This window comes from Lissotriton helveticus, chromosome 7 (assembly GCF_964261635.1).
Source record: "Lissotriton helveticus chromosome 7, aLisHel1.1, whole genome shotgun sequence".
NCBI classification, from domain to species: domain Eukaryota; kingdom Metazoa; phylum Chordata; class Amphibia; order Caudata; family Salamandridae; genus Lissotriton; species Lissotriton helveticus.
Window position 1 is genome coordinate 454288150 of NC_136068.1, and position 25309 is coordinate 454313458.

Below are 25309 nucleotides of genomic sequence, written 5' to 3' on the forward strand. Positions count from 1 at the left end.
GCAAGATGAAGTCTTATTGAAGAGAATGCTAGATTGCATCTTTGAAGATGCAACAGGTAACAGATAATGTTTTGTATTGAAGCGTCTAATGGATTGATTTGGTTATTGTTGCAATAAATTACAAATCTTTTCCATTTGGCTGCATAGCATGCTCTAGTGGTTGGGCGTCTTGCCTCTTTGATAATGTTCATACAATCAGGAGGCAAATTGAGATATCCAAATTCTAAGACTTCAGGAGCCAGATCGCTAGGTTCAGTTGATTGGGATCTGGGTGCCCGATTTCTCCATGGTTCGGAGTTAGGAGATGTGGCGATAGACGCAGTCTTTGGTGTGGAACCACGGAGAGTTCTAGGAATGTTGTGTACCATGGTTGTCTGGCCCATGTTGGAGCAACCAGGATCAGTGTCAGAGACTGCTGACGTAGTTTGCGTGCCACTAGCGGAATCAGTGGGGCTAGTGGAAAAGCGTACGCAAATCTGCCTGACCAGTTCATCCATATCACATTGCCCTGTGACAACGGATGTGGGAACCTGGCGGCAAAGTACTGGCATTTGGAGTTTTCGTTTGTGGCAACAGATCTATTTCTGGATGCCCCCATTCTTGGAAGAATGGTTGGAGAGCTTGAGGATGAATCTCCCATTCGTGTATCTGTTGGCTGTGTCTGCTTAACAGATCCGCTATTTGATTGTCTTTCCCTGGCAGGTGTTGTGCTAGGAGAAAGATGTTCTTTGGAATGGACCACTTCCATATGCTCTGTGCTAAGTGAGAAAGCTGTAGAGAGTGAGTCCCTCCCTGTTTTTGGATGTAATACATGGCTGTCATGTTGTCCGTCCGATCAACACCGCCTTGTTGTGTATGTGGTTTTGGAACGCTTTCATTGCCAGAAAAACTGCTAGCAACTCTAAGTGGTTGATATGCAGTGTCTTTTGCTTGGCTGTCCAGAGTCCATGGACTGTGTATTGATGTAGGTGGGCTCCCCATCCTGTCAGTGATGCGTCTGCTGTCAATACTACTTGTGGAACTGGCTCTTGGAACAGTCGCCCCTTGGAAAGGTTTTGTGGATTCCACCACTGCAGAGAGTTGTATGCGCGACTGTCTACCAACACTAGGTCTTTTAGTTGTCCTTGAGCCTGGTTCCACTGCCTTGCTAGGCATTCTTGTAATGGACGCATTTAAAGTCTGGCATGGGGGACAATGTATATGCAGGAGGCCATCATGCCTATGAGTTGCATGAACACTCGAGCTGGTAGGGAGTGTTGTGGCTGAAACCTTTGGATTAGTGTCTGCATGTTGGCTATCCTGACTGGATTGGGATATGCCTTTTCTACTGATGTATCTATTCTAGCTCCCAGATATTGTTGTATGTGGGAGGGTTGCAGATGAGATTTTGGGTAATTTATTGAGAAACCCAGACTGTGCAGCAGCTGGAGGGTTTGAGACGTATGACTTGCACATTGGTGTCTAACTTGGCTTTTATGAGCCAATCGTCGAGATAGGGAAACACGTGGATGTGTTGCCGCCTGAGGTGTGCTGCCACTACAGCTAGGCACTTGGTGAACACCCTTGGAGCTGTAGTTACTCCAAAGGGGAGAACTTTGAATTGATATTGTTGCCCTTGTATTGTGAACCTGAGATATTTCCTGTGAGCTGGGTGTATAGGAATGTGGAAGTATGCGTCTTCGAGGTCTAATGTGGCAAGGAAGTCGCCCTGCTGAAGCAGTGGGAGAACTTGTTGTACGGTTATCATATGGAAGTGCTCTGATAGTATGTATTGGTTCAGAGGTCTGAGGGTCTGAGCGACCCGTCCTTTTTGGGAATTAGGAAGTATAGAGAATATACTCCTGTTCCTTGGTGTTGAAAAGGGACTGGCTCTATGGCGCCCTTTTGTAGCATGGATTGGACCTCTTGCTGGAACAGTGTTATGTGTTCTTTGGACATAGGACGGTGTTTGGGTGGTATGTTGGGTGGAGTAGAAGTGAGTTCCAGGCAATAACCATACTGGATAATTTGTCTCACCCACCTGACTGTGGTAATTGCGTTCCAGACAGGTAGGAACAGATTGATTCTGCCTCTGACAGGTGTTGTGTGTTCTGGAGGGAGTGTGATGAAGTCACGGTTTAGTGGCAGTGGAGGCTCTGGTGTTATTGCCTCCACGTCTTCTGCCATTATTGTTTCCTCTGTAACCTCCTCGATTGGAACCTTTGTTAAAAGTGCTCTGGGTATTTGACTTGAAGGTGGAGGAGCTTTGCAATGTGCTGCCCCTTCCTGCACCTCTATATTAGGAGCGACGAAAGGAGCCCCGGTGTTGTTGGAACTGAAGCGCCCCCATTGACTTGGCAGTTTCAGTGTCCTTTTTCATTTTATCTAAAATGGTGTCAACTGCAGGGCCAAGCAGAAAGTCTTGATTTACTGGCTGATTGAGGATGGTGGATTGCACCTCATTCTTAAATCCAGATATGCGTAACCATGCATGTCTGTGCAGTAGAACGCTGGTGTTGATAGACCTGGCCGAAGTATCGGCTGCGTCTAGCGCGCATTTGATGGAGGCGTTTGTTATGAATTTGCCTTCCTGAATGAGGTCGTTGGCCTGCGCCTTAAAGGGTTCTGGTAGGTGTTGCATTAGAGTCTCGAGCTGGTCGTAGTGTGCTCTATTATATCTCGCTAATAGAGCTTGTGTATTAGCGATTCTCCAAGAATTAGCAGCTTCTAAAGCTACTCTTTTCCCTGATGCTTCTAAAATGTTAGATTCTTTATCAGGAGGGGGAGCATCTCCTGTTGTCTGTGAATTGGCTCGTTTACGAGCATTTGCAACGACTAAAGAATCTAAAGGTAATTGTTGTTTTATATAAGTAGGGTAAACATCGTTTACAACGCGGTGTTTACGCCGCAGTGCTTTTACAACGATGCCATTACAACGCAAGTCGTTACTACGACTTGCGCTGGATGGCGCTGTTGGGCAAGGAATGTTGTAATTTTATATTCCAACACCTTCCCTACTGTTACGTGGACTGGTGTTGGAATATAAAATTATAATATTCCAAAATCCGCGCCCTGCAACGCAAGTCGTTGTAACGACTTGCGTTGTAAAGCCAGTGTTGTCAAGTACCGCGATCTTTTAGATCGCGTTGTACTGACATACATCCATAAGTAGGGTCTGCTGGTGCTGCCTTATATTTTTTCTCTATTCTTAGATTGAGCACTCGTGCCCTAGCAGGATCTTTAAAGATATCTGGCGCGTGCTTGAGGACCCCTTTAAATATTGGAAGAGTTCTGACATTTTTCTCAGAAGTGGGGAAGGTGTCGAACAAAAAAATCTTCCTCTATAGGGTCAGTGTGCATATCTACCTTGTGATATTCAGCTGCCCTGTCTATAAGCTGATTAAACAGGATTGTGTCGTCTGTAGGCGACGGTTATGTTGGGTATGGGGAAGTATCTGGGATGGGCTGTTGCTCGTCAGGATCATTTTGGTCATCCCATGTGTTATCTTGTGGATCAGGATCCCCAGTGTCATCATAGTTGTATTGAGGATCTTCCCTCATTATATTCGGAGTGTGTGGGAGATTAAGGAACGAAAGGTATATCAGGCAGAAAAGGAGGAGTGAAAGGCCTTGAGGGAGATGTGCCAAAGTCTTTTCTTTGGAGGAACTGGAGAAGGAGTGTCTTGTGGTAAACTATCGCGTGTCCTGTATCTGGATCGATATATAATTTAGCTTGCTCCTCAGTCACTGGATCTGGGTGGAATAGTTCTACAACAGTCCGTGGCTTTGGCGTCGAGGGTTTAGGTTTATGAACCTTTTTTGGAGTCTGTGGCTTGGTGCTTTTTGGTGTCAGAGCTTCTTTGGGCTCGACAGCGGTTTTAGGTTTGATAACCTTTCTTGGTTCGACACGTTCTTTGGCTTTAGAGTCTCTTTGGTTTGGCGGCCTTTTTAGGCTCGGCGACTGGTTTTGGATCGACCGGGGCTTTTGGTTCGGTAGGTTTTTTGTCCGAAGCCTGGTGTTTTTTTGGGTTGATTGTCTTTTTTGTGTGTTCTGCAGCCTTTTCTGGTTAGTCTGTATCAGTTGGATCGACAACCTTTTTTGGTTGGACTATTTTCTTCGGTTCCGATGTCTTCGGTTCCAATGGCTTTTTGGGGTCGACGATTGTATTTGGTGCCAAGCCTTTTGGTGCCGAGCGTTTTTGCGGCGTGACGCTCTTTGGTGCCGAGGGTTTCGGTGCCAATAGTTTTTCGGCCTCGACAGCTTTCTTAGGCTGTACACCTTTTGGATCGACGACCTTCCTTTTTGGGTCGATGATCTTCGGTCGGACCACCTCTTTTGGTTGTGCGCCCTTCGGGTCTACCAGTTTTTTTGGTTCGATGACCTTTGGCTGGAGAACTCTTTTTGGCTCGATGACTCTTCGGGTCTGGGCTACCTGAAGGCGTTTGTTTGTGCTTCGGAGCCGAGAGGTGGCGTCTCCGAAGGAATGTCTCGATCTTGGCTAAGGCCTTTCGGCGATGCTTCGACCGGAGCCTTCTTTGTTGGGCTGTGTGGAGTGGGGGGCTGGGTACTCACAATTTTTTGCCACGGTGTGATCTGGTCATCGGAGTCTGATTGGTCCTCAACGTTGACGATCTCGAGATCGGAGTCGGGGGCTTCGGGAAGCTCTTGGTCGTCCTCGAAGATATTCTCCGGTTCCGACTTCTGCATCTCTCGCCTGACAGCCCATCGATTCCGGATAGTTTTCTTGGATCGAAATTGGGCACACGCTGGGCAATCCTCTTTGTGTTCAGGTGACAAACACTTGTTGCATACTGTGTGTTTGGCAGTATGTGGGAACTTTGAGTGGCATTGTGGGCACCTTTTAAATGGACTCCTTTCCATCGACGGAAGTCGCACGTGGCGTCGATAAGGCCAAACGGCCCGCGCCGGCGACCGGATCAAGATGAAAAGCTGGATGGAGTCGAGGGGTACCGAGCGAAAACAATACCGTCGAGTTCGAAGGCCTTTTGGCCTTAGAGAGTAGTTAGTTTCGATTGCGAACTGGAGTGTAGGAAAATAACATCCGAACCCAATGGCGGAAAAAAACAATCTAAGGATGGAGTGGATGCCTATTCGCACTGTAGTCCAAGGGAGGAGTCACCTATCTCGTGATACTTCGAAGACTCTTCCAAGACAACAAAGTGCAATCATCCGGACCCAACACTAGGCGGCGATCTATGCAAAGATATAAATTCAGCAGCCCAAATGCCTCGAACAATCAATTTGTGTAAAGCAAAAAATACTAATAATAAATATAATACTATTCTATAATTTCTGTACAAGCTGTTTTAATATAGGTCTATCCACCTCTGTTATGGTGACAGTTGTATAAATTCCTTGGCTCCTTAAGGACTGTGAGAATTTCTGCCAACTAAATACATATACAAACAGGAAACTTTGTATTCTTTTCGTTTTGTCTATACAATAGCGAACATCGAAATAGGGCGGGCGGACCACCAAGTTGTTAGGTGGAAAGACCGTCAAAAAAGACACAGGGGGACCTGATCTCCCAAGATCTAAATCAGGCGTTTAGACATGTTCCTATTGCCTACACCTATAAACCATCTGCAACACAGCATAAAACGTACGATTGACCAAATATGGTATACCATACCACATGGGCTGTAGGTAATATCTGTGGTCTCTTTGGAACAGCATACATTTGATTGCAGCCAACAGACAGCTGCAATATTTACTCTCCGTGCAATATATCTAACTTTATTTCAGAATTCTATTGAAGACTTGACAAAGTTGATCCGGCGAAACAGATGTCGGATGCCCTGGCATACTTTTACAAACGTATATGCTCTAAATAATACAATGTGGCTACACTGACCTAAATGTACACACTTTCTTGTCAGTAATCATTTTCAGAAAAATGTCAATAAAAAAAAAAGAGACTATCATTACATGAAGAATACCACTTCATTATCGATCTTTGCTACATTTGTTTCAACTGTGTGAATCAACTGTTACCATGCTGTCCAAATTCATTGTAAACATTCAGGGCAATGTATTGGTGTAACCTGTGTACTAATATCTCAGTGCTCTCTGAAGATGTAATAAAATATTAGAAGATTTTCTCATTTAATTTTTTAACAAATGTTATTAGTATTCTTGCATTTCTGAAATTACAGGGCAGTAACCAAGGAACAGTACCTTGAATGTCTTGAGTGTAGAAATGCCAAACATATATGGATTTTCCTAGGTATAGTCTGTACAGTCAATTATGTAATATCAGCATAGATCACTGAACTGTAGCAGAGTCTGTGTTTGCGGTAAACTGTTCGCTTGAGCTTTCAAATTGGAAAATGTGAAAATGAGTACGTTCTTATTATGTACTAAGGTACATAATGCAAATCAGACCAGCCTCCCAGTCAGAAAGCGAGGGTGGTCTGGCAAGGAGAACACGTTGATCATGACATTTGTTTGATTTTCAGCAATTGTTTACACACAAAGATGGTAAATTCCTTCAGTCTTCCTCACAAAGGAGCATTTTCCTACCAAGACTTCACTCACATCTGTAGTCTGAGACGCGTAGGTTCTTAATGGGCTTGGGGTAACCAAAAATGTGATGTGGTACATTTAGGAAGTTTCTAACGGAAAAAAAGGTATGCACCTGTACAGAGTAGATTTATGTAAGTTTGGGAGTTTGTAAATACACATTGTGGCTGGATATCTGGCGTTTCAGTCGAAATGTGGTTTTCACTTAATTAAGGAGCTGTGTTAAGGTCCTAATATTTAAGGCTTATATATCTGGGCAGTTAAAAATACTGGGGGAACCCCCATGACAATTCAGCTCCACAATATCCCAGTCTGGCATTGCTTGCGACTGATGACAACACTGAATGGTGTGTAGGCTGTACCACTCTCCATGGAACACAGTTACAATTTTGCAAACGCACAACAGTATCTCAAAGCAATTAACTTTTTAGCAATGTCCTATCAAGTATTCAAATAAATGAATTTGCTAACCAGTCCTCACATCTCACCGTGCATGTTCAGCTGTGACGCAGACAGAATGAGCACTCAAAGTACGATCCAATGGCCTTTTGTACAGTTAGTTCCAAAACTGAAGTACTCCTCAGAGCCTCTTCCCACATCCCTCTTCACACTGAACTCAAGAGGGTCTGGACTGTACCCGAGTTCACAAGAGGCTGAACCATACTCTAATGCCTGTGCAGTATCAGTTCCGGGCTGTACCACTGCAACTTGACGACCTTAGCTTAGCTGGTGACCTCACAGTAGGGAAGGCTGATGTGGTGAAGTCACAGTGCTAGCTATATCTTGAGCACATTTGTGAAGTCACAGATATATGGGAAGCTCTACCGCAGATCTCAAACCCTTGCCTAGGACTGGTCACCGCAAGAGCAGTACTACACTTTACCTCCTAAAATGTCACTTCAGTTGCACTCTCAGTCAGGGGGTGCAACTATAAGAGCACTGAACCTCACAATTACGGAACATTCTATTCTTTTATGCAGCACACTTACTCAATTCTGTCGCATAAACAGACTACACAGCACGTGGTTTAGGAAATCGTTTTATTTGTAGTATTTTAAGGCACACAGGCTAGCCACCATGTTAGATACAAACCATGGGTGGCAACAATCTGTCTGACAGTGGTGTATGTCGGAAGAGACACGAGCAGGGTCATACAGAAGAGAAGAACCTCAGCCAAGGTGTTGATAGTGATTTGCATGAGCGTCAATAAACACTGAGCCTGTGGTAGTATAAAAAGGAGGAGAAAGTGGTGATTATTTATCCACCATGCAAATCCAAGACGGAGGAGGCCGCAGGGTTGAGCACTTATCGCCAAGGGGGACACATCGTTGAAATGGAGCAGAGGAGGGGACGCGGGATCTTGAAGAGTGGGGGGTGCAATGATGCTCCTCTCGTGTATCCTGGCTACCTGCAAAGTGGTGATAGCTCCTCCAAGCTCACAATGCCCAGTTCCAACTAGTCACTCCGAATCATCCCGGATGGATTTGGGGACCATTCCCAGCATGCCATTAGCTGTGGTGAAAAGGTTGATAGGGGTTGACCCATCTGTGATCAGTGTGGATTTAAGCCCCAGGCTTTGGAGAAGTTTCACCTGCAGAGGGAAATGAAATTATGTGCATTTAGAATTTATGAATTCCAGTGTAGAATGCGGAACTACAACATTTGTAATTCTCAAAGTTATCATAGTTGAATTACCCAGTGACATTTGACTTGCTGTACATTTGAATTTGGAATTGCCAAACTTGAAATGCTGTGTTCTCGAAATCAAGCACCTTGTTGCCAACAGTTCCCAAATGCAAACAAATAAATTGCAGGAATAAACTTTATGTCCCACATTTTAATTTCTGAAATATACAGACGTGGGTGATTACTTGCCACATTTCACATTTCTATTTACAAATATCCATCAGGATTATCACCACATAAACTTTCGTAGTGGCAAAATGCTGCTGTCAGAGTCTTCAAACAAGTGACTGGGGCCACTACAGTAGGAGGTACATTGTGTTTTTTGTTAGGTCCTCCGGTTACAGCAACAGCAGGTAGGTACTGTCAGCGGTTCATACTCCCTTCACCTGTACCTCTCCACACCACACACCAACATTGTATTACAATTCAGTTTCAGCATTCTAGACATCTCAAACATACATGGAATGGGGACACATGATACCACACCAAATTAAACACTTCTCAGCTGTATGCTGAGATTCCATCAACATCTAAAACATTCCAAATTTAAAATTGTAAATTCCTCAAGTTGCAACGTCAGAATTTAGAAATATCATAGACAAAGAAAACTGATTATGAATTTGTGATGCTTTGTCTAAAAATTAACAATGCGGAATAATAATCGCTGCAAGAATTCCAAAAGATTACATTGGTAAACGGTTCTAAATTACAACCATGTTCACTTGTGAACATTTTTGCCCCTTCACCAAAACATTGTTTTCACAAAATATGAATTATAAAACAACTGAGAAGTTGCAACATAATTTAACGCAGAAGTATTTGAAGGAAGCTTGACTAAAAAGATTTGGAAACATTTTCCGGGAGGATGTGCGCCTCCGACAGGTTTGTAGGGCTGGGCTTTGGTCTGACCTGTGATAGACTTTCTACCAGAATTACAAGCATTTCATAGACACCTTAAAAATATATATCTCTCACAACTACCAGACTCCTCACCCAGCCTCTAGTCGCATATACATTTATAGCTCAATCCTAAAGCAACATTTTTGTCAAGCTCTGACATCACAGAAAGCTCTCCAGCTTACCTGTAGCTCAGGCCCGGCCAACGCAATGTCACGAATAGTGGAAGCTCCAATGGCTGCGGTCATATCTTGGAACTTCTTGATCTCTAGGGCAGCCAGAAGCTGAGCCTTGTCCACTTCAAGTTTGTTCTGTTCCTTGACGTAAATCAGCTCCAGGTCCCGGGCCTTTTTAAGGCGCTCCATCTCCGCGCTCTATAGGAAGGTCAATAATATATGTGGATACATATAGCACCAGTGACATAAGAACTCAATAAAGTGAGTAAGGCTGATGATTGGCTCTTTTCAATCTGACAAGTTGCCACAGTCACCCCTCTTTTCCACCAACTCTATGTCCTAACAGACGGTGTTTCTCTCTAGTTGTGTGTCTTGGGGGCACTTTTCCTTTCTTCCTCTGTGCCTCACCTTCATCTAGGGGTCATCACTCTCTCTGTGAAACTCTATACCTATGCTTGCCCTCCTCACTCATCTTCCCCTATTCTATGCATTCTGCTCCCACTGGGGCTCTCTGCCCTCCCGTAGGAAAAGGAAAATGTTACTCACCTTGTAAGCATCTGTTTGCAGCATATAGCTGTAGATGCACATGCTCTGCATGCTTCTCCCACCTAGTGTTGGGCACAGACGTTTGCAAGGCTTTCAAGCCAGGAGATGCTCTGTGACTCTACACTTTGTGAGCAGGGTGCATGGGGACACACTCCATGTTAGATGTTATTTTGCAGAGCGGGTAAGAGTAAGTATGGTAAAATCAGTATGGTGCACCATCATGAAACTAAGTTGAATGAAAAAAGAAGCGATCTGCAAGTAGTGCCACACGCTTTAGGGGAGAAGGGTGGGCACATGTAAATCTACAACATTACATGTTACAAACAGATTCTTCCAGGATAACTAACATTTTATGTTCATAACATGTGCTGCTGTAGATACAAGTGATCTGCATGGACTATAAAGCAATACTACCTACAAGCACTGACTAGAGTGCATGTGATGCAGATGTCTGAAATAAGGTCCTTAAGACTGTCTGGATATTACCAAGGAAGGCAATGGTTGTTGCTTTCCCACATGTACAATGCGCCCTGGCGGTAATGAGGAGGGCTCTTTTTGCTCTATGGTAGTAAGTGTGGATGCACCTTACTATCCATTTGGTGATACTGGCCTTAGAAAGAAAGTGGCCTTTTTAAGGTTTTGAGAAGGCTACAAACAGCAGATCGAACCTGTGAAAGGGCTTGGTCCTCTCGAAGTAATAAGCCAGAGCATGTTTAACATCTAGAGTATGGAGGGCTCTCTCCGCTACTGAATTAGATTGAAGAGAAATGAATAGCAGCTCTATACTCTGAGGTGGAAAGCGGAAACCACTTCTAGGAGGAACTTTGGATTGGTTCTGAGAATGAACCTGTCTCTGTGAATCTGAATTAAGGGTTCTTGAAGTTTGAGGGATGCAACTCTTTAATGCGTCGGAAATAGGTTAGGACTATGAAGAAAGCAACTATCAACAATGGAACTGGCACAAATGACAGACATGTGCCTGGTAAGGACTACGTTTAGGTTCCATACAGGGGCAGGTGGGACACTCGAAAAGTTGATTTTCTAGAGGCCGTCGGTAAAGATTCCGATTCCTGGGATGCAAAAGAGGGAGGGGTGTTCTCTATTCTGCATGTATGCAGCCATGAGAACTAGATGTAGCCATACTGAAGTGTAGGCAAGGGCCTGACTTTTGTAGATGGAGAAGATAACAAATGATATCCTAATCACTAGGCATAAGCGGGTCCAGGTGATTGGAGATGCAAAGGTGGGTTATCCTATTGCACTTTACTGCACTGCAGGTCTGCGGGGTAGGCCTATGAGATTCACCCCGCATGTCTCTGCCTTCTTGCATGAGGCGCGGGCAGCCAAACTTTAGGACCTCAGGAGCCAGATCGCTAGATTGAACTACCTGGGGTCTGGGTGTCTAATCTGGCCTGGTTACCTTGTGGGAAGGTCTGGTCATTTGTGGAGCTTCACACGGCGGTTGATGAACAGCTCGATTGTGTCAAGTACCAGGGTTGTCTGACCCATGTGGGGGCCATTAGGATAAGCTTTAGGGATGTCTGCTGTATCTTCAGTGCCGCATAAGGAAGAAGTGGGAGAGGTAGAAAAGCATAGGCCAATATCCCTGAACAGTTCACCCATAGGGCATTCACCATGGACTGCGGGTGTGGAACCTGGGGGCGAAGTTTGGGCATTTTAGGGAGTAGCAAACAGGTCGTTGAGGACACCCCAATATTGGAAATACTGTAGTAGGACTTGTATGTGGAGTTCCTACTCATTGACTTATTGATGCATTCTGTTGAGTGGGTCTGCCAGAACGTTGCCCACTCCCGGAAGGTACTCTGCCAGAAGATGTATGCGGTGGCGACTCGGGGAAATGCCAGGTCTCCTGCTCTTGCACTGAGAAGTAGGGGGACAGAGTGTGCCGCCCTGCATGAAAGTCATTTTGCCTGTCTTGAGAAGGACTAATGATTTGATGGTAAGTCTCAAGAGTGAGGCGTATGGTCGGGTACTGATAATGGGGGTGGGTTGACACATCCAAGTATTGTCCCATGTATTGTCATGTGGTTAAGATGTACCACCAGCCGGCAAGAGTGGTGTCCGTGGTAATAGTGGTGTCCGTGGTAATAGTGGCTTGACGAACAGTGTGCGAGAAAGGCCTGCCCTGCAACTGGTTGTTGCTGTTCCATCACTGTAGAGAGAGATGGGTGCTAACCTTTACCAACACTAGGTCTTCCCGGTGATGCTCTGTTTGTGACCTTTATCTGAGAGGGATTCCTACAAGAGGGGGTGGGGGTGCGTTGCGTTGGGTACAATTATGATGAAAGAGGCATTTACTGAAGACGCACAACAGTTCTGGCTGTGACTTGACAAATGGGCTGAGAAGGAAGTAGACTCTGCTGGAATGCCAACACCCTCTGCTAGTAGGGGTAGGGTTTGTCTGTGACTGCACTGAGTACAGATCCCAGAAAGGACTCGACCTGCAGGGCTTACAGGTGAGACTTGGTGTTATTTATAGTAACTCCTCGGCCATGAAGCAGGGAGATCACAGCTTGGGTGCGAGCTAGGCATTGTTGCTTGATTAGCCAATTGTTGGGAAGTGGAAAATATGATGCCTCTCTTCCTTACAGGAGCTCTACCATAGCTAGGCACTTTGTAGTGACTCTCGTAGCAGTGGTAACCCCAAAGAGAAGCACTTTGGATAGGTAATGATGATCCCTTACCACAAAGGAGATGCAGCGAAGTTAGATGAGATGGAGGGGGGGTGTGAAAGTAGGCATCCTTAAGGTCTAGTGCCACCATGCACTTGCCTTGTCGGAACAGAGGGATGACATCCTGCAGGGTTCTCATATGGAATTATACTGACAGTATGTATTAAGGCACCTGAGGTCCACGATTGATGGCTGAACGAGCCGTCCTTCTTAGGGATGAGGAAGTAAATTGAGCAGACACCCTTGCTACAGCAATGAGGGGTTATTCTTCAGACTGTTCCCTTGTGGAAGAGCATCTGGAGCTCTTCATCTAGAAGGCTCAAATGTTCTTTGCTGGGGGTATGTTGGGAATGGTTTCCAGAAGCTCTAAGCAGTAGCCATGGCAAACTACTGCAACTACCCCCTGATCCGATGTGATCTCCTCCCATCGGAAGATGAAATCCAACAATCTTCCCACAACAGTTGACATATGATCGTGGTTGGGGAATGGCACTTCAGTGCTAAGAGATGCAGGCCCCTTTGGCAGAGTTGCCCTCCCTCCGCCCTTGTTGTGGTCCCTGCAGACACCCCTGGTGTACCACTGCCCACTTGCCAGTGAACACTGCTGCCGTCTCTGGTATGAGTGAGTGGGATCAGGGAAAGTGGCCATGGCCACTCCTCGAGTCTGCTGCCCCAGGCATGGCATCTAAGAAGGATGCTGATGTTGACCCCTGGAAGGCTGTATCTGCAACACCAAGGGTGACAAGGATGGTAGGGCTAGAGATGGTCTTGGCCTCATCCACAAGCTCCTCCCTCAATAACTGCATTTCCTCCCACAAACCTCTACTGTAGCAGGAGAGGACCGCCACAGATTTGGCAATGTGCCAGTGAGTAACCGCCACTCTCTTGCCGGGTGCACCCAGCTTCTTGCTCTTATCAGGCAACTGGTTATCACAGACTTGAGCCAAACCCTACTTGCAGGCGGTATACACAGCTAGACCAGAGAGTCAGAAGGGCATGTATTTACCTGTTTATCTGCGACATTCACCTTCCTCAATCTGTTCTGAACTCTAAGAAATTTCTGATCTCATAAAAGCCTAAACGTCAGGAGACCAGTGGCTTCCCTAATGATGTAGAAGTGAGTCTCACCATAACCAAATGGATTCAGCAAAACCACTTGCCCCATATCCTTGCGTTCATCCATAACTGGGTATCCAAACTGGTTAGTGGACATGCCATCTACCAGTTTGCTACTGTGCATATATTGTGTGCAGGTAATTCTTCTTGAAAAGTTCAGTTGGCTTTCGGGTAGCAGACAGCAGTACATTTTGTGATCCATCTGGATATTCCAGGTTTGACACACCTTGGCCCTTCGACTCAAAGTCAGCAACTAGCTGCATTTTTCTTCCAATTAATATTAAATGGATGTGTCAACCTCCAGGGCACTGGGGTACCCATTAGAAATGAAGGGTCTTTAAAAACAAAGACTCCGATTACTGGAAATTCGGGAATGAATCTAGGATTTATCCTACGTAACACTTAATCTGTGAAAGACTGAGCGCATAGAATTCTAAAGGCTGTTTCCAGGTGATGAAATGAATGCCCCTTTAACATCAACAGTATTGGGAAAAGTTTCCCTAAGATGTGACTATTCTATGAAGGTCGCAGGTGATGAATAATCAATTCATACACTCTTGATATCCTCTCTGAGAATAAACAGCTTTCCTCACTACTTAATCATGACACCATCCCCAATTGCATGAAGAAAAAAAATATGTCATACCTGGCTACATTAGGAGTTGTTAATATGAAAGCACCTAGAAGATATTCCCACATAAAGAAATCCGCATGGACACTTAATGGCGTAAATCACATTGTTAGTATTACAATCTCCTTTGTAGGATATTTAACCACATGCAGGATTTTAAGACCTATCACGGCCAAAAGCTTGGAGTGTCTTTCTCCCTTTGTAAGAGTTACTCACGGCTCCACTTTGCTCCACTCTTTTAGTCAGGACATGAGATGCACCCCTCTTCACATTCAAATACTTAATGATCTCCTCAAATGTCTCGAAACACAAGTCTTGACCAGAAGCCATAGAGAAGAGAGCTGGCCACTTTACTTGCAAAACTAAAATGCCTTATGCTTGAGTGTGCAAGATCCTATTGTGGTTTACTGTTAGACTAAACTGTAAACTCAATGATTTTCGTTGCCCCAGTGTACCGTTCTTTGTGGAACACTGGGTTTTCCTTGACAAAGATGGAATTGCGCTCTGAGGAATCTTAAAATGTTCACAGTGCTAGTCATGATATGCCCATCCCCACCTCTCCCCCTCCCCCACCTCTCCCCCTCCCCTACCCCCCCACCCCAGTAGCTTTTTCCCATTTTTTTTAATGCTTCCCCACTTTCTTCAGCACTGGTTATTCCTAAAGCATACTCCATGGCAGAAAATGAATTTAAACGTGGAGTTGGGTCATGTGCAGCACTGTAGGTCTATTTAATGATACTGTGCCCCCCAGTAGGCATATATATTTCAATTTTTTTTTTACTATAATCAACAGTTCTAGACCCATCCTCCAGACTATAGATTAATCCATAGCATTCAAGTCCATAAAAGAAGCATTGTGAAAAATAATCACCACGATCCTCTGTTGCGGGTGCTCACCACTATGAACATTTAAATTGAATGCTTCCCAGTTAGCGGTCTTCTCTGGACTTTAATGTCTAGACTTTCACTTCTCAATATAACCCTTTACCCTTGCATGCTGCCTACACTCACCATCTCTACTGTCATGCTTCTCCGCTCACCCATCATCGGTTACACCTTGTCCCAGGGGCTTTTCCCGCACTTACCGTCTCTATGGCCATGGCTTCAGCCTTCAGCTTGGCTTGCAAAACTGCACCTTCACCCTCAATCTTTGCAGCCTCAGCCTTGGACTCAGCCTCAGCCTTTGCGGCTCCTGTGCTCTCCACCCGGGTGCTGTAATGAAGAAGCATGGATGAGAATAGGTACAGAACCATAACAAATGAGACTACAGCTTGTATATCATGAGAGGCCGTGTTCTAAATGGGCAGGTACCAAATATCTGGTAATTTAATTTCAAATGGAAAGTACCAGCAGTTCTCAATAGGGTTGCAATAGTTTTTGCACTTCTCAATAACAGACACTATGAAGGAGTACCTGCACTGTTATACTTCATGTCAGGGGAGATGCTGTTCTCTAGTCCAGTTTATGGGTAGCTGTTAGGATTCGAGGTTGTGGCCAATAGGTATTGTAGTCTGTTACATTTACTAGGTGGGAGTGTTTGGCACTCTAGGGTGATCATGAAAAAGGCTAATTCTGCACTGAAATTGGTCCTCATGATCCAGCAACTGAATCAGTGCTGAATTTGCTAAAAAAATAAACGAAGGGGATGAAAGTTTTACTTAGGCGCTCGGAACTGGCACAGGGGGATGCAGGGGTTGCCAAATACCACGGTTGACTAGTTTTCATTCCCCCTCATGTGTCTTTCTTCCAGCACCCTACACTCCCAGTCTCTTTAGCTCATTCTTGCAGGATCTTTTTTATTCCTGCCTTTTCCCATTATGTCATGTTTCCTCTGTGTGCTAAGTCGCAGCCTGTATGTACTTTGCTCACATTTGACATCACTACCTCTTCATACGGTCAGAGGCAGTTGTTGGGCTATCACTGGATTACTTAAGATCAGACTTAGAACGGATCTCTTGCTTGTCAATTTCCTTAGGTTTATGCATTAGCACTGGAATACTAGCTCATTCCGTCAAAAGTTACTGCATAGTCCCATAGTTGTTCTGCTGTTTTCTGGATTCCCTGTCAACTAAGTCTTCAATCAATACCGCTTTACTTTCTCTGTGCCAGCTGGCTTTTCGAATACTTAGTATCCCAAGCCCAGCTGCAGTGAGGATCCTTTCCATGTCTGATTTTCTTGGATTTTTTTGTTGTATTTTTGCAATATTTTTCAGATAATCCTCTGGCAGTTTCTACTATGTTTTTGTACAATACATTCTAGCTGTCTAATATGGAGCTCTGTTTTCCTTTTCAAAGCTTTGCTATCTAATTAAAAGTGTCTTCACCTGGGTTTTTCTGCAACTGTGTTTTGCGCGGGTACTGTAAGTCAGTCGCAGCACTCGTGACTGCTTGTCTAATAATCACATACTGCTCTGAGGCCAGTTGGTATACACACCCATTTCTTGAAATCCGTTCAGTGCATTTTCTTGGTTTTGACTGGTATTTTGCTATCTTTACGAGCATTAGATTTGTGGCACCTCCCTTTCAATACCATAACTAGTCAGCTGAGCCCATGTAAATCCTATTACTCTCAGCTTGGTGATTGCAATTGTCTTGGAACAGCACAAGTCAGATTTAGCCATTTGTTGTTGATTCTCTTTTGTGAGTTGCTGGTGGGTATTGCTACTACGTGATCAAGGGTTTGTGTTGTTAACACTTGGTCTACTCTACTGTACCATTTCGGGGTGGCCGTTAAACTCCATTGGACAGTCCTTACTAAATGTTTTAGCTCTCACCTAGACAGCGTATGCACTGTCTCTTCGAGACATGCTGTAGCTACTCTGTGGGCGTCGAGCGTGCCCATTACTTTTCATTCACTCCTGTTAATGCCCTTCATAAATGCATGCTTTTATTTGGTGAACTGTTTTTTATTTAGTCCTTCCTTTTGGTGTTTTGAACCCCCCCATGGAGCCTGCCCCTGTTACATGTAGTCTTACTCTTTTGGTAATTTATATTATTTTGTGTGCGTACTATTATTTTTGTTTGCCTCTGTTCGTGTTTTTGGTTTGTAGTTATTTTTGCCTTTTGGACTATAACGCACTTGTTTGGTTTTGTTTGGTCTCAGCTTGTGTTTTATTGCCCTGCCAAAACAAACATGATTATCTTGTTTTCATTTGCCTCGGCTCATGTTTCGCTTTTTGACTAAAATGCGCTTAGTTGGTTTTTGTGTGTCTCGGCTCGTGAGGGTTTAGGATTGTAGTTGGCACGGCTGACCATTTTGTTTCCCCTTATAAGTGTTTTCTCTGTGAGGCATCACAGGCTGTAGTGGTTAAATTATAGCAGCCCCATATCCCGGTCAGCTCAGCTTGTGTCCCACCCAGTCCCCATAGGGCACCCTGCTCGGCACTGTGTCTTCTTGTCTCAGCACTGCAGGAAAACTCATATCAGTCTTTGGCGCTCCGGTTTCGATTGTGCTTTTTAAGGAGGCTGAAGGGCATCTGGCTCTAGTTCTCATAGTATTGGAGGTTTGTTGCTGCGGACAAGGCTTCTATACACGAGGATTCATACCAACGCTCCGGAGATGCACCTTAACCGTATGTGTAAATATCTGTCATCAGGTACAGAGAACTGCGCTAAAACAAAACACACTCAAGCCTCAACCTGAAGGTACCTGTGCTCTTTACATTAAACACGGGCACGCTCATTTGGTAGGCACAGGGATATTAAGTGATTTACCCAGAATGATAGGATGTTGACCTACGCTTTATGTATGAACTCCCTGATTTTCCGTAATGGTTCTAAAAGGCTACTGAGCCAGCGCTAGTTGGACGTTAAGCAGGAGTTGCCGTGCCACTGACACTGTCCCAGACTTTCCAGCCTTTCAGATGCAATAACTTGGTATCTCCTCCTTTTGCTAACTGGCTTTCTGCAATGGTTATTGAAGACTACTGGCCAATGGTAGTTACCTGCACGTGAATTAGAACTTACTGTGCTAATGACACTTTCCCAGCCCTTCCACCCATTCATATGCAGCAAAATGGTATCTTCTTTTGCTAAATGTTTTTCCATAAAGGTTATGAAAGGCTACTGGGCCAGTGGCAGTTAGCTGCATGTGAAGCAGGACTTGCCGTGCAGTTGATACAGCCCCTGTCCTTCCAGCCTTTTATACACAGTAATATAGTATCCCCCTCTCCTTTTGCTAAAGGCCACCTCATTTTCTACATTTAATCATGTTGGGGGGCTGTTTTGTACATTGGATGATGTATCATTCCAACAACACGATCTTTTTTGATTACTGCTATAGCAAAACACACTCAGCCTGAACCCAAAGTTTTCAGAGCGTTTTACATTACAGACGCCACATTTTTGGGGGGAGGCATAGGGAGATTAAGTAAATTGCCCAGAATCACAAAGATGTTGATCCTCTCACGATACTCCAATCCGGTTCACGAGCTTCAAGTTCGGCTGCTTTAGTCGCTACTACAAACGATTTCTGTAATGGTTATGAAAGGCTATTGTGCCAGTGGCAGTTAGTAGCACATCAAGCAGGACTTGCAGTGCTACTAACCTTGTCCCACACCTTCCATTCTTGGAGTCGTAATAATGTGGCATCTTTTATAATAAAGGGTTCTACATTGGTCATCTTTATACTTACCAAGGTTTATATTCATATAGGATGATGCATCTTTCCTACAACAGGATTCCGTCAGATGTACGACAAAACAAAATGTGCTCAGCCTTAACACAAAGGAATCAGAGCGCTTTACATTAAACACGGACACATTTATTTTTCTAGGTACGGAGAGATTAATTGTTTTGCCCAGAATTAAAAGGATGTTTAGCCACTCGCCAATACTCAAACCCAGTTCACTAGCATCAAGTTGGACCGTTTAGCTGTTCAGTTAAAGGCTTTCCAGAATGGTTAGGAGAGCTATTGGAAGTTAATAGCATATCAATCAAGCAGTACTGCCTTGCTAATAGCATTGTCCCACACCTTTCATCCTTTGAGTAATAATGTGCCATTGTCTTTTATTACTAAAGGGCACTTGTGCATTCACTAAGCCTGTGTAGTCCTGTGCTATCTCCTACTGTTCCTAGAGGGTTTTCTGCAATATTTAAAAAAGCCTACTGGGCCAGTGGCAGTTATCTGCATGTGAAGCAGGACTTGCTGTGCCATTGACACTGTTCCAGCCTTTAATACGCAGTAACATGGCATCTCGTATATTTGCTAAAGGGCACCACATTTTTCGTATTTAAACATGTTCGGGGGTTATTTTGTACAACACGATCCCGTCAGATGTGCACTAAAACAACCTGAAGGTATTGGAGCACTTTAGCTTAAACATGGGCATATTCATTTGGGTGGCACAGAGGGAGTACGTTTTTTGCCCAGAATCAAAGGATGTTATGCCTCCCGCCAATACTCAAACCCAGTTCACCAGCTTCAATTTCGGCCGCTTTAGCCGTTACACTACAGCCTCTCCGCTTTGTAGCTTTTAAAACAAAATTTCATTGCTAAATGTTTAAAACATGCGCAGCCGACTGGTGATGGTTTTCAAATCCGCAACTGTAATTCGTTTATATTTTCACTTGGAGTCTAAAAGCTTTTCATTTTGTGTCTTGTTTATTCTTATATTAACGGTAATACGATACATTTTGTTCAGATTCCTACCTCCCTCCAACCCCTCCCACCTTTAATACAATTTCTGTTTACATATAAAAACTAGTAGACGTAGATCACATTTTACAAATCATAACCCTTTTGTAATTACATTTGGTGTTGTGGAGTGCAGCAGGAGGTTTTAGTCAACAGTGTGCGTCAGCAAGCTTTGTTTGTTATTTTTAGCTCACTATAATGTGAATCGTTCACACTTCTTTCACATGTTTTATTGGGGCTCCAGAATGGAGACAGGCCTGCTGTGACTAGGCGGAACAATCCCAGACTATGCTTGGGTAGTAGGCTGCTGTGGCGGTCGCCATAAACAAAGGGTGGTGGGGGCGGATGGAGGAAGCACGGGGTAGCGCGGGTGGGGGCTGTTAATAATACAAAATAAAAATAATAACTTATTTTAAGGTGCTGCCCGCTGCTCTTCCTCGTCCGAGCAGCCCCTAGGACAGACTCACTGTGCAATCCGCGCACTGCTCATGCTGTGAGAGAAGCACAGGGATTGGCTTGAGCAGGCTGCAAATACGCTCCGCTCAGGGAGTCTGGAGTTTCTCCAGCCTGGCTGTTCAATACAGCGAGGGCTGGAGAAACCTAAGTTTGCATGTGTGTTTTGGTCCGCCTGAGATGGCTGGCCAAACCCATATGCGCACATACGGAGTGCACATAGCACTCCTCCTCCCATGCCCCATGCTCAAGCTGGCTTAGAGCCGGCAAATGAAAAATAAAACCGTGCTAGAACATTGCTTTATTTTTCATTTGCTGGCTCTGAGCCAGACAGTGGGTTGACACTCCTCTGGCATTGCGGTGGAGCAACCTCTGGTAGGCTGCGTCTGGGTAGTAAGCTGCTGTGTCATATGAGCAAGTACTTAGGATACTTTAAAGAGGAAACCGTCAAAGGAAGATTGCAAACAAGATAGTTACTGTTTTTAAGTTCAAGAGTTTCCGAGCCAAAACTTTTTTTTTTTTTTTAAGTTAGACAAGCATCTGAATTATTTGAAGCTAACTTTCTTTATCTAGCTGCACATGGCACCTGTGGCCTACACAAAAAAAAAATTATCTTTCCAACTAAAACGCGCTCATCTGATGGCCTCTTGAGTTTATAAACAGGCACAGTATTTTTGTTTGTAAACTCCCTTTTTCCATCATTTCCCTCCATGTGTTTTTTAAAATGTTTCTTTTTTGTTCAAAACGCGCGTAGCTGTTGGCATTCATGCAAGGAACCTTAACGTTCCCAACACATCATTTACTATGTTTACCGTGGCTTGTTTTTTTCTTTTTATTTGAATGTTGTCTTTTTGGTTTTCAAGCAGTTAGCATAACAAGTAGGACTTGCTGTGCTACTGAAATTATCCCACACCTTCCATCCTTTGAGGCGTAATAATGTGGCATCTTCTCTTATTACTAAAGGGAACTTGCGCATTCACTAAGTGCGTGTAGTCACGTGGTAGCTCCTCCTTTTTCTAAAGGGCTTTTCACAATCTTTATAAAAGTCAACTGGGCCAGTGGCACATGAAGCAGGATTTGCTGTATTACTGACGCTGTCCCAGCCCTTCAAACCTTTAATACACAGTAATATGGCATGTTTACCTTTTGCTAAATGGTATAACACAATGGTTATTAGTCTTCCCTTCCACCCGCGCTCTCATCCTGGTTTCTTCTCCCCCGCCCCAGTCTGTTTCTCCCTCCTCACCCCGTTTGCCACTGCCACCCGATTGTTAAAAGCCAAAAGCTTGCCCACAGGCAATACCTATTGGCTTTGCAAATGCTGGTTTAAACTTTGGTTGGATTCCTGTGATCTTAATATGTACTTTATACACGTTTGGTCTAACCACAAATCCCATCAATTATTTTAGTGAGTGCACCCTAAGCCCTTCCCCTAATCCACTGCTCTTAAAATTCGTAATGGAAACCCGAGGTCCTCTGACATTTCACACAACTGCAAAATTCCATGTCTTACATCACAAGCAAAACCTTCGTTCCCCAATAACTTGCACCCAGTGTCATATGATCTTTCCTACACCCTAAGAGGCATCGCTTACTCAATAACAGCTGCCTCTGGTTATATATGATGATAGATAGACGGAGGTACAGATCACTGAAGGCAGGCAGTACATATGCTGAAATATGTATTACTATGTAAATTAGTATAGAAGCTATATTATCAGACATGGAAGCCAGTGCACCAAGAGAAGTTCAATGCTATGAGCTCAGACCGTGGGTAGCTTCTACTAGTACCACTTGACAAGCCTGAGAAATCACAAGACATCTCTCCCAGAACCATAACAGGAAATGGCATCAGAACAAGAAAACCACGAAAACAGACATAAAATGCAACCCCTCTCTTACCACAGTACTTCTCATCCTAGCCCTGGCATCACATACCTCAGTGCCTCAAGCTCCAGGAGTTCCGTTCTAGCTTTCTCTGCTTCGGCCTGGTCTGTGATCTTCTGGCGCTCCAGGCGTCCACGAGCCTCTTGCTCAAGTCGCTCAGCTTCATGCCTGTCAGGGGGAGAAGTAAAGTCTAGAGGGGGTGGTCTTAGCCAGACACTTCTACAAGAGGTCAGTAAGAGATTAAGGGGACATTGCAAGGTGTCCCCCACCAGCATATTGAATTCCTAACTCTATAGACCATAGAACTGTATCATACACCTAAAGAGGCAATAAAGGTTCAGAAGGGTACTCCTTTGGGCAACTGAGGCACAAGTTACTTACTTGTGTAACAATATATCTGTAAGAGACATTAGTTCATGATAGATTCCTTACCTTAGAATATGCCCAGGCGTCCGACTGGATCTGGAAAGTTTGTCAGCAGTACCCCTGTGCGTCGTACGGCTCTGTGTAAGTCGTTGGCGACATAGTCGCCGAGATGACGTCGCTGGAGCTACTTAGACGGGCCCACGCACGTCAGTTCTGTATACGACTTTCTGCGCCAGGAACGCAGAGCAATGCAAGATACTGACCACTGGTGCATTGAAACTAGGGCCCTGAAAGGGATGACCTTAACCCTAGAAATCAGTTCGCAGAACGGGGAGGATGGGTGGGACGGTAAGGAATCTATCACTAACTAATGTCTCTTACAGATATATTGTTACACAAGTAAGTAACTTGTGCATCTGAAAGAGACACGTTAGTGATTGATTCCTTACCTTAGAATAGATACCCCAGCAATTCCAACCCCGGTGGTGGGTCTGCAAACCAAGATCACACCAGAAAGTCACGAAGAACAGAACGGCCAAAGAAGCCGTCCCTCCGAACTTGACTGTCAAGGTAATAATGCTTGGTAAAAGTGTGCAATGAGGCCCACATGGCTGCCTGACGGATGTCTTGCAGGAGGACACCACGTCCGAATGCAGTAGTAGCTGCTGTCGCCCTGGTAGAATGGGCGCGCAACCTCACCGGAGGTTCTTTTTTTTAGCCGAAAGAATAACAAACTGATACACATGACGACCCAGCGGGAGATCGTCCTCTTATGTACAGCCCGGCCCTTCTTGGCGCCCACGTAGCCAACAAAGAGCTGGTCATCCACCCTGAACTGTGTGCAATTCAAATAAAATGAAAGCGCACGTTTTGGGTCCAGACGATGGAGCCTCTCTTCCTCTGGAAGGGTGCGGAGGCGGAAATTAAGTGGGCAAGATGATAGTTTGCCGGATGTGGAAGGCAGTGACAACCTTTGACAAGGAAGGACAAGTGCGAAGCACAACCTTGTCCGGATGAACCGACAGAAAAGGAGGCTTAGAGGAAAGAGCCTGCAGCTCACTCATGCGCCTAGCGGAGATGATGGCAACCAGGAAAGCAGTCTTCAAAGTTAACAAATGAAGAGGAAAGTTGTGAAGCGGCTCAAAAGGAGCGCACATCAGAAAAGTAAGAACCAGATTTAAGTCCCACTGTGGCATCACAAACAGAATAGGAGGGAAAAGGTAAAAAATGCCTTTGAGAAATCTCAAAAGGAACTAAAGAACTTCTGAAAGAGGGGCAGAAAGGGGATCCACAGCCTTCGCTGTGCACCATGCCACAAATTTGTTCCACCTGCAGGCGTATACCGATTTTGTGGAGGAAAGCCTGGCTGCCAGAATGATATCACAGACTTCAGGAGGCAAGTCAAAAGGAATCAACTGTCGCTGCTCAATCTGCACGCATGTAGGTGGAGGCTGGACAGGTTCGGGTGGAGGGTCGTATCCTGCTGCTGCGACAGAAGATCCTCCCGAAGAGGCAATCGGATCAGGGGATCCATGCTCATACGGAGTAGCTCAGGATACCAAACTCTTCGAGCCCAGTCCGGAGCCACACGAATGACTTGGGCCCGGTCGCACCTGATCTTCCTCAGCACTCTGGGTAGAAGTGGTATAGGCGGAAAGGCATACAATAGACCACAGCTCCACTCGTTACGAAAAGCGTAGCCGAGCGAGTGCCGCCTTGGAAATTCTAACGTGCAGAAGTGATGACATTGCACATTCTCTTCGGTGGCGAATAGATCTAACCAAGGCTCTCCCCACTGTTGAAAGAGACATTGCGCCACCTCTGAGTGAAGACAACATTTGTGATCCATCAGGCACGGCGGCTGAGCTCGTCCTCCCTGGCGTTCAAAGAACCTGCCAGGTGTTGAACCGTCAAGGAAATGCTTTGACGTTCCAGCCATGTCCAGAGGCGCAGAGCCTCCTGACATAGGGCCCACGACCCCACCCGCCTGATTTGTTGCAATACCACATGGCAGTGGTGTTGTCTGTGAACATCTGCACCACCTTCCCCTTGACAGAGGGGAGGAATGCCTTCAGTGCAAGAAGGATCGCCCGGAGCTCCAGAAGGTTGATATGGAGCCGGGACTCCGCCGGAGACCAGAGGCCTCTGATCTCTGCCTCTGCCATGTGGCCACACCATCCCATGAGGGACGCGTCCGTCACCACTGTGTGCTCTGGCTGGGGAAGGGAGTGTGATCTGCCGCTGACCCAATGCTGATTCGTGAGCCACCACTGCAATTGTTGTGCAGTGCCCTCCGAGATCTGGACGTGGGCAGACAGGTTCCCCTGATGCTGCGCCCACTGGAACTTCAGTTCCCACTGCAGAGCCCGCATATGCCATCTGGCATGGTTGGTGAGCAGGATGCAGGAGTCCATGAGGCCCAGCAGCCTCAAGGTCGTCCTGACCGAAACCCAGGACAAAAGCTGAAAAATCAGAATCATAGCCCAAATGTCCCCGACGCGCTGTTCGGGAGGATAAACCCAAAACTGCGGCATGTCCAGATCCGCTCCGATGAAGAGGAGGTTCTGAAAGGGAATCAGGTGCGACTTCGGCACGTTGGAGAACCCCAGCAAACGCAGGAGGTCAGCCGTAGGCTGGAAGTGGTAGACGACTGCCCGGGCGAGCTCACCTGCAACAGCCAGTCGTCGAGAAAGGGGAAGA

The 25309-nt window shown here is 45.3% G+C and overlaps 1 protein-coding gene across 1 annotated transcript in view; it reads right to left on the minus strand.

Annotated features, from left to right (window-relative positions):
* Window positions 1-7546: 7546 nt before the first annotated feature.
* The window catches only part of MVP (major vault protein), a 133382-nt gene continuing 115619 nt past the window's right edge, over window positions 7547-25309 (minus strand). The window contains exons 14-17 of the mRNA XM_078652398.1: window positions 22295-22411; window positions 15354-15480; window positions 9292-9480; window positions 7547-8114 (exon numbers count right to left, since the gene is read on the minus strand). Coding sequence (XP_078508524.1) covers window positions 7983-8114; window positions 9292-9480; window positions 15354-15480; window positions 22295-22411 — 565 coding nt within the window. The 3' untranslated portion in view covers window positions 7547-7982. The remainder of the gene's footprint in view (window positions 8115-9291; window positions 9481-15353; window positions 15481-22294; window positions 22412-25309) is intronic.